A 9,516-nucleotide genomic window follows, 5' to 3' on the forward strand; every position below is an offset into this window, starting at 1 on the left:
AGGTATTTCAGATTTATGATTTTTACTTAGCTTTTTATATTCTTGGCTTTAATTGATGAATTGATTAATTGGAGACGCTTGAGTTATCAAGCTCATTGTGATTGATAATTGTTATCTTTGCTAATTAATTTGAATTCCAATAACTCTAGTCTTTTCTTAGGAATTGACTAGGATCTGAGGAATCAAATTAATTCATCCACTTAAGTTACCTTTATAGTTAGAGGTTAATAAGGTGGGAGCAAAATCCAATTCTCATCATAATTGATAAGGATAACTAGGATAGGACGTCCAATTTTCATATCTTGTCAGGAGTTTTTCTAGTTATTAATTTATTTTTCCTGCAATTTATTTTCCCTATTCAACCTTTCAAAAACCCAAAAATATTGTTTTTCATAACCAATAATAAATCATACTTCTCTGCAATTCCTTGAGAAGACGACCCGAGGTTTGAATACTTCGGTTATAAATTTTATTGGGTTTTGTTACTTGTGAGAACCAAACTTTTGTACGAAAGGATTCTCTGTTGGTTTAGAAACTATACTTACAACGTGATTATTCTGATGAAATTCTTTACTAGCAGAAATCCGTTCGTCAGTGCAGCTAACCCTGCTGGACAAGAGAGGAGAGTGTTGGGTTCCTACATTAATCCCAATCCTGGGAATTATGGGAGCAGCATTCAAAAGCTAACTATCCATGCCAATAACTTTGAATTGAAGTCTTAACTCATCATTCTCGTCCAAAACAATTGTTCTTTCGAAGGAAGTGTCCAAGAAGACCCAAATCAGCATCTCACTATATTCCTAAGGATCTGTGATACAGTGAAATCAAATGGAGTTCATCCTGATGCCTACAGATTGCTTCTATTCCCATTCTCTCTAAGGGATAAAGCATCCAAGTGGCTAGAATCATTTTCAAAGGAAAGCCTCACAACTTGGGAGGATATAGTGAATAAATTCTTGGCAAGGTTCTATCCCCCAAAAAGAGTCAATAGGCTGAGAGCAGAGGTTCAAACATTTAGGCAGCAGGATGGTGAAACCTTGTGTGAAGCATGGGAAAGATTCAAAGATTTGACAAGGAAATGCCCCCTGATACGTTTAATGAGTGGGTGCAACTGCACATCTTTTATAAAGGGCTGAATCAAAGAAAGTTGTGGAGCACTCATTTGGAGGTTCCCTCAACAAGAAGAAAACTATTGAAGAAGCCATTGATGTCATAGAAATAGTGACTGACAATGAGTATTTCTATGCCTCTGAGAGGAGCAACAACAGAGGAGTCATGGAGTTGAACAACATGGATGCAATCCTGGCCCAAAATAAAATGATCACTAAGCAACTAGCTGATTTGACCAAGCAAATGGAGAAGAATCAGGCTACAGCTATCCACACTCAACCACCACCACATTCAGAGTCAAATACAGATGAAGGAGTTGACTGAAAATAAGCTAATTACATTGAAAATTCTTCAAGACAAGAGCATGATCCATACTCCAAGACATACAATCCAGGTTGGAAGAACCACCCAAACTTTGGGTGGGGAAACCAACCAAACTAGAACCAAAATCACAGACCCCACAACTCCAACCAATTCAACAATTCCACTTACTAACAATCCAACTCAAGATCATATTAACACCCATACAACACTCCGTCTCAAACACCATATCAAGCCCAAGCCAATTAGCCCCAACATCCAATTTCCACTCCACCATCAGAGGAAAAACTATCTAGCATTGAAGCTATGCTTGCAAACCTTTGCAAGGAGTCTGATGATACGAAAAAATTCAAGGAGGAGGTGAGATCTAATTTGCAAAATCAAGATGCTACCATTCAAAAACTTGAAGCATAAATTGGGTATCTAACCAAACAAGTCCCTGGCCATAACCCGTGTAATGCTATCAAGACAAACTCAAAGGAGGAATGCAAGGCTATTACACTCAGGAGTGGAAAGGGATTGAAAGAGACTTGAAAGAAAACTCAAGAAGAGGAAACAGAGGGAAGTTCAAGTGACAAGGAAGAAGCACAAACACATGCTCCCAATCCACCTGAAGAAAAAGAAGTCCTAAGGCCATACGTCCCTAAGGCACCTTACCCTCAGCGCCTAATGAAGAATGCAAAGGATAACTAATTCTCCAAATTCTTGGAGATTTTTCAAGAAATTACAGATTAACATTCCCTTTGCTGAAGCATTTGAGCAAATGTCGCTCAATGCTAAGTTTCTCAAGGAGTTAATGACTAAGAAGAGAAGTTGGAGAAATGATGAAACTGTGGTGTTAACTGAGGAATGCAGCGCCATCATCCAACATAAATTGCCTCAGAAATTGAAGGACCCAGAAAGCTTCCAAATTCCTTGTATCATAGGAGAAATCACAGTCGAGAATTCCTTATGTGATTTGGGAGCCAGCATAAATTTGATGTCCTTAGCAATGATGAAAAGAATGAAGATTGAAGAAGTAAAACCAGCAAGACTGGCACTCCAATTAGCAGACCGATCATTCAAATTCCCTCATGGAGTAATGGAGGATTTGTTGGTAAAGGTGGGAGACTTCATCTTCCCGGCTAACCTTATGGTGCTAGATATAGAGGAAGAAGCCAAAGCTTCAATAATTTTGGGAAGGCCATTTTTAGCAACTGCTGGAGCCATAATTGATGTCCAAAAGGGTGAACTCACCCTTAGACTACATGATGAGAAGATGGTGTTCAATGTGTTCAAGGCCATGAGTTACCCGTAGGAATCACTAGGGGAATGTATGAGATTGGATACAGTGGAAGTTGTAGTGCAAGAGACCTTTGAAAAAGAGCTTGAAGATGTGACAAGAGAGGACTCCACATTAAACATTGAGGCTGCAGAGATCCAAATAGCAGAGGTACCCATCTCAAGCACATTAGAAGTAGAGAAAAAGGAAAAAAAAGCACCCAAACTTGAACTGAAAGCACTAGCTGTTACCCTCAGGTATAAATCTATCTAGTAATAACCAATTCTGCCCTCAGTTAAGATCAAGAGGAAGAGCTAATCAAAGTACTGCAACAGCACCAAAATGCCATTAGATGTTCTCTTGCTAACTTAAAAGAGATAAGCCCTTCCATGTGTATGCATAAGATTCTGTTGGAAGAAGATGCAAAGCCTTCCATCTAACCCGAAAGAAAGTTGAACCCAGCCATGAAAGAAGTGGTGCAAAATAAGGTTATGAAACTGTGGCAAGCAGGGGTCATCTACCCAATCTCAGATAGCCCCTGGGCAAGCCCTGTCCAAGTAGTTCCAAAGAAAGAAGGAATCATTGTTGTGCCAAATAAAAGGAATAATTTGATACCAACAAGAACAGTGACTGGATGGTGCATGTTCATAGATTATAGGAAGCTCAATAAAGCCACAAAGAAGGATCATTTCCCTCTGCCCTTCATGGATCAAATGTTAGAGAGACTTTTTGGACATGAGTATTATTGCTTCTTGGATGGATACTCAGGCTACAATCAGATTGTAGTGGATCCTAAAGACCAAGAGAAGACTTCTTTTACTTGTCCCTATGGTGTTTTTGCATATAGACACTACAAGAAAAACACCCATTCAAGTACACTTGAAAAGTGTAGTCAAAAGTGAAAAAAAATGATGCCTTAGGCTACGGCTACGCTTTTTGTGGTGATTCCCATTCGGCCGTTGCCTATTCTCAAAGGCTACGCTTTTCTGCACCAAGGGCTACACTTTTAGCATTTGGGAATAGGCTACGCTTTTCAAGTGATGCTGTCCAGGACCAAAGGCTATGCTTTTTAGCTTTTATTTTTCCAGAATAGGCTACGCTTTTCAACGCTACTGCATCACTTGTAAAGCGTAGCCACATTGTATACCATAGCTACTTTTTATAAGCGTAGCCTTAGATCCCTCTTTTTTTTTTGGTATACTATAGCTACTGTATATACGTGTAGCCTTAGGTCCCTCATTATTTTTTTATTATTTTCTATATATATATTCTAATAATTTTTTTTTCTAAAACCTAATATTTAGTAATATGATTATATATAATTAGACCACTTAGCATTTATTACTAATAAACTATAAAAAAACCAAAATATTGTATCCTACATAAGTATCTTCTAATAAAAATTATTAACCTTCTGATAGAAGAGAAAAAAAATCTTGTTCTTTAAATATCTTGTTCGACGGAAGATCGTATTTGAGAGATTTCTGGTTCTTCATCTGCCTCAAATCTTGTTCTGTAGGTTCTGGCAACTACAAAAGAAAAAAATCAAAATTATATAACACTTATTAAACCCCTTAAGGCTTAAATTTGAAAGCATACATAGCACAAAAATGGAAAAAATGAAATTCACAAACAAAATCAGAAATAAGGTAAAGAAGTATATATCATACCAATTCAATATGACCCTGAGGGAAATAGAAAACTCTGTCTTGAACACAAAGAACATCCATTAATGGCCATGCACACAGCCTCAATAGCTTTTTAAACAAATCATCACCAGCCCCATCTGCCACAAAACAAAACACAAACATGTTGAAAACTTTGCATGGTTTTTTTCAGACTAAAGTTGGAAACTTTTTTCTCTCATTTTTGCATTAAGCTCTTCCTTAGTAACCTCCATGTTCACAAGGCAAAAGGGTCATTCACTTCATATTGAAAAATTAAAGGAAAACATTAAAAATAAAGGGTCCCAACAACATTAGTCAATTGCTAAAAGAACACAGACATTACTCTTTTTCAGCTCAACACTCACATTAACCAAACATGGTAACAACAAAACTACATGAAAATAAATAAATAAGTGGGAGATATTGAGCAGAGGAAGAGATATTATTAGATCCATTAAGACTTAAAAGAGTCAACTATCTAAGGTAAATAGTCAACCATAGTCTCTTGAAACTCAGCTCCAATATAGCCACTAGAAACATGGAACCAGTTATCCAATAACAAGTAGTTTGCCACAGTACCTAGAAATATATAGATAGTAATAAGAGACAATCAAGAAGACATGAAAGGAGAGAATGAAGGGCACAGACCTCATTTTGGATCCTGTTGCATAAAGATTCAACCAATTGATTTCTGTCAAATCCCATATTAACCACTTCCTGAAGAAGCTCTTCGTCAATCTGCAAAACCATGATATTGGTGGATTTTGTATATATGAATTGATTATAATATATCCAGAAATTCAAATGAAAATGCAACAACAAAACCCAAAGTTTAGGTTCAAAATAAGCAACAATATCAACCCAGCCAGAGCATTCCGAATTTCAAATATTCATAAACAAACCAACAAATCATGAAACAGAAACTATAGATATTCAATTGGAGCACCTAAATCTGGAGGAAACAATCCTCAACAATTTGATCAAGACACATAGTCCAATCACAATTAAGACACAAAAGCACAAAGATAATCCTATTTTCTTGTAGTGAATATGAAAAAATTAATTCATTGCACTTTTTGAACTTCTTCATTTCACATTAACTTATTATAATTGAGCAGCCAAAAAAGATATAGTGCTAAGTACCTCATGAACCAAGGCCTTCTTCGTATGAACCTTTTTCGAGGGAAGTAAGAAAGAACCTTCTTCGTATCCACATGACTTTCGTGTGGATTAATTTAAAATACCCGTTACACAAAATCAACACTCAGATTTATAATGAACCTTTTTCGTATGCATCATTAATGAATTCTTTGTAGTAGTGTAATAAACCATAAGTCCTGAAAGAACACACAGGAGAATGAATGAGGGCAAGAATCAAAATTAAATCTCAAGACCATTGTAATTAAACTACGTGCAAATAATAATTTAGAATATTTTAACAGAATTTGAATTTATGTCAAGACCTAACTAGCTAAATTTAGAGTGTAAAATCTTAAGCCCTAAACTAGCTGAGGGGAAACTATGGCAATTATATGAATTCAATCAGCAAAATATAGCAAAATCAACAAACCTTGATGAAGCAATATGCAAAATCATAAAGCAAAATGTAAAATCAAAAAGCAAATTCTAACAAAGGAAGAAAGAATCAATACTATTTAGATTTAACATAAAATTTTCAGTACATGTCCTCTAATTATTCTTTTTTCTTAATCAATACTATTCAGATTTATAATCAATATGTCATCATTCTTGTTATTCAGATTCACAACACCAACATGAGCAATTAAAAGTTACACAGCAATAACACCAACAATTAAATCACAATAACAAAATAAAAAAAGAAAAAAATAATAACAAGCGGAATTCAAACTCAGATGCGGGCCAGAACTCAAACCGAGATGAGGGAGAGGGAGCAGTGGGACACAGGAGACAGAAATGGAATAGACAACGGCCATGGAACAGAGGTGAAGCAATCTGATGATAGACAAGCTGCGACGGTGCTGGAGCAGTGGGACTGGGGATGGCGGCTGGACCAGATTCGACGGCTAATGCATGAAAACTTGTCTCTCAACAAATCTCCCTTCGGCAAGTATACCGAATTGTCGTCAAGTAATAACTCACAAAAGAGTGAGGTCGAATCCCACAGAGATTAACGGATTAAGCAATCAGTGGTTAATTGATTATCCTAGTTAGACGAATCATATTGGAGTGATAAGTAACAAGGAAATGTAAATGGCATAAAAGTAAAGAAAGCAATAAAGTGCAGAAAAGTAAAATGGTAAGAAAAGTAAATGTAAGAACTAAAAAAAATGAACATTGGGATAAAGAGATATTGCAATCCTCCGAATCAAGTTCATTCTCATCTCTTCCTCAATCAATGCATTCATTGATGTCCTTGGCAATCTTAAGTGATTGGATCCCAATTCCTTGGCAATCCAATCTCTCTAAGCTTGAACAATTTCCCAATTCCTTGATTTAATTGCTCATGGGAAGAGATGAAGTTTGGTCACTGATTATACCACACACATTCATAGGTCAAAGTATTGGGAGGATTACATGTCACTATATCCGCCCAACCCCCAACCTAATCCAACGTGAAAGAGCATTTCTAGCATGATCTCCTCATCCCTTTTCCAAGGCTCAAAGGAGATCCAATTATGGAGAGTTTCTTTTCCAAGACAACTAACCAATTGAATTAAGATCGAAAGCTCTCTAGTAAAATCAAGAGAAAAGAAAGAAGAAGAAGAATAAGAACTACAATTGATCCATTGAATCACAATAGAGCTCTTTAACCCAATGAAAAGAGTTAGTTGATCATTGCTCTACCAAAATAGAAAAGAAAGAAAGTGCAGAAAAGTAAAGATGAAGATGAAAACTGAAATTAAAACTTCCAAGTTCATAAATAAAAATTACAACTAAAAGAAACTACTCCTAAGGAAGAAAAGAAGAGAAAAGGAAGAAGAGTGGTGGAGGGGAGGGGTCTGAAGACCCACTCCCCTTGGAGTGTGCCAATTTACAGAAGTTCGAATTGGTCTTCACTCTCTCCCCGTTCCTTCAATTCTCTATTTCTTAATGCTCTTGAATGTAAAGACTAAGGCCTTTATATAGGCTCTCCTAAATTACAAAAATGAAATTAAAAGCAAATTAAAATTAAATGAAAATTCCTATTCTAGATGCTTCTTGTGGCCTTGATTGGTTGACAATTGTGGGCTTGCTTGCTTGAGCTTTGAAGTGGACTTGAGAGAGAAGTGAATCAAGTTGAGGTTTAGGTGCCTAGCGTTCATGTTGCCGTTAGCCACACTAATGCTACAAGTGTGGCGTTAGTGCCAAAGTTATTGTGGCTAACGTTGCACTTGTTACCAATTGGTGTTTTTAAGGCTTAAAAGATGCCTCTTGTTTGTGCTTCAATTTCATGCCTATTATAGACTATTATATATCTTTGGAAAGCTCTGAATTTCAGCTTTCTAACGCAACTAGAATCACCTCAATTGGACCTCTGTAACTCAAGTTATGCTCCTTTGAAGAAGACAAGGTCGCTGGCATAGTCGCTAGCATTTCTGGAAAACGTGAGTCACGATAACGCTAGAGATCAGGGGCTTAATGTTGCCAGATTCGGGAGCTCAAACTTAATGTCCACCCCATACTATTATATATTGGTGGAAAGCTCTGGATGTCTAATTTCCAACGCCTTTGGAAGCGCATCATTTGGAGCTCTACCGCTCGAGTTACACTTCTTGGAAGGTGAAGAGGTCAGTTGGCCTTACTACAGGTTGATACCATGTTCATCTTTGCAATTTCGGGGCAGGTTTTCTCCCTCAAATTTAGTGTCCACCATGTAGTGCCATATACTCTTAGAAAGCTCTGGAATCCTACTTTCCAATGCTTTCGGAATCACCTCATTTGGAGTTTTGTGGCTCAAGTTATTCTTGTTTGAAGAATGCATGGTTAGGCTGACAGGTGAGATTTTTGCCTACGTTAACTTCCTTAACGTGGCCATTAACGTAGGTCTTTTTGCTTCGCAAACGTTAGTGGCACTCACTTTTTCCATTAACGTTGGCTTTTTCCTTTCCTTCCACGTTAGTTCCCACGTTAATGTAACTAACGTGGAGACTAACGTGGGTCTTCTTGCACCTTCGCTAGCGTTATTGGTACTCACTTTTGTCACTAACGCTGCTCCTTCTTCAAAGTTGATGCCATTAACGTTCCCACTAACATTCCAACTTTTCTTCCTTCCATGTTAGTGCCCACGTTAGTAGCACTAACGTAGCCACTAACGTGGCTCTTCTCTGCTTCTTTTGGCCTGAAATCAAACAAACAAAGTGCATCAAGGTAACATACAAGATGATCTTTATATACTAAGTGTGTTAATAATACTCAAAATCAAAACTTCACTTAGTGTGATCTGTTTTATCATATTTACCCTGTATATTAGCTAAAATTCACCTATGCTTGAGATTTTGTTTCATGCAGAGATTTTTCATGCTATTACTCAAATATTGGCAATATTTGTATGAAAACTAAACAGAAATCTACTGAAATGATTACTAAAAGTAGGCAATGATGCACGCGCATCACAACACCAAACTTAAATCTTGCTTGTCCCTAAGCAAGTACTGAAACATAGGAAGAATGAAATGAAACAACAAGAAGATAAAATAGAAGTAGAATTCCTGGTTTATGGAGTTTCATGCATAGCAACTTAGGTTCTTTCCTTTTAGGTTTCAAGCCTTTATCATTCATTCTTCTCATAATTCAGTGCTTGATTGGGGACAAGCAAGAATTAAGTTTGGTGTTGTGATACCAAGGCATCTTAGGCTAGTTTTACTAGCCTTTTTCTTTTGTTTTTAGTAGGTTTTATGCACTTTCTTGAGCTATAAGTAAGCAATTGGGTTAAAACTTCATGTATGCCTAGATTCATTCAACCATGGTTATTTTGATGCAATTTCATGAGAATTATGCCATAATTACTTGTGTTCTAAGAATGAAGCAATCTCTCATGATATTAGCAAGGCTTTGATGCATGTATTGGTTGATGACAGGTGAAGAATTGCCATGGAAAGGATGAAGAGGAAGCAACGTTGGTGGCCAAAGTTGGACCACCAACGTTGCCTCAAACGTTGAGAGGGAGGGCAGAGCAAAATTTGCTGCATAATTCTG

The 9,516-nt window shown here is 36.9% G+C and overlaps 1 protein-coding gene and 1 non-coding gene across 2 annotated transcripts; one reads left to right on the plus strand and one right to left on the minus strand.

The window, feature by feature from the left end:
• Positions 1–989: 989 nt before the first annotated feature.
• LOC127743689 (small nucleolar RNA R71) lies at positions 990–1,096 on the minus strand. The gene has a single exon (XR_008005073.1). It is a non-coding gene; the product is annotated as a small nucleolar RNA R71 (small nucleolar RNA).
• Positions 1,097–2,107: 1,011 nt separating this feature from the next.
• Positions 2,108–2,728, plus strand: LOC107469923 (uncharacterized). The gene has a single exon (XM_016089311.1). It carries the CDS (start codon positions 2,108–2,110, stop codon positions 2,726–2,728), a length of 621 nt encoding a protein of 206 aa, XP_015944797.1.
• The last annotated feature ends 6,788 nt before the right edge of the window (positions 2,729–9,516 follow it).

This window comes from Arachis duranensis, chromosome 10 (genome assembly GCF_000817695.3).
Source record: "Arachis duranensis cultivar V14167 chromosome 10, aradu.V14167.gnm2.J7QH, whole genome shotgun sequence".
In the NCBI taxonomy this organism is placed as follows: domain Eukaryota; kingdom Viridiplantae; phylum Streptophyta; class Magnoliopsida; order Fabales; family Fabaceae; genus Arachis; species Arachis duranensis.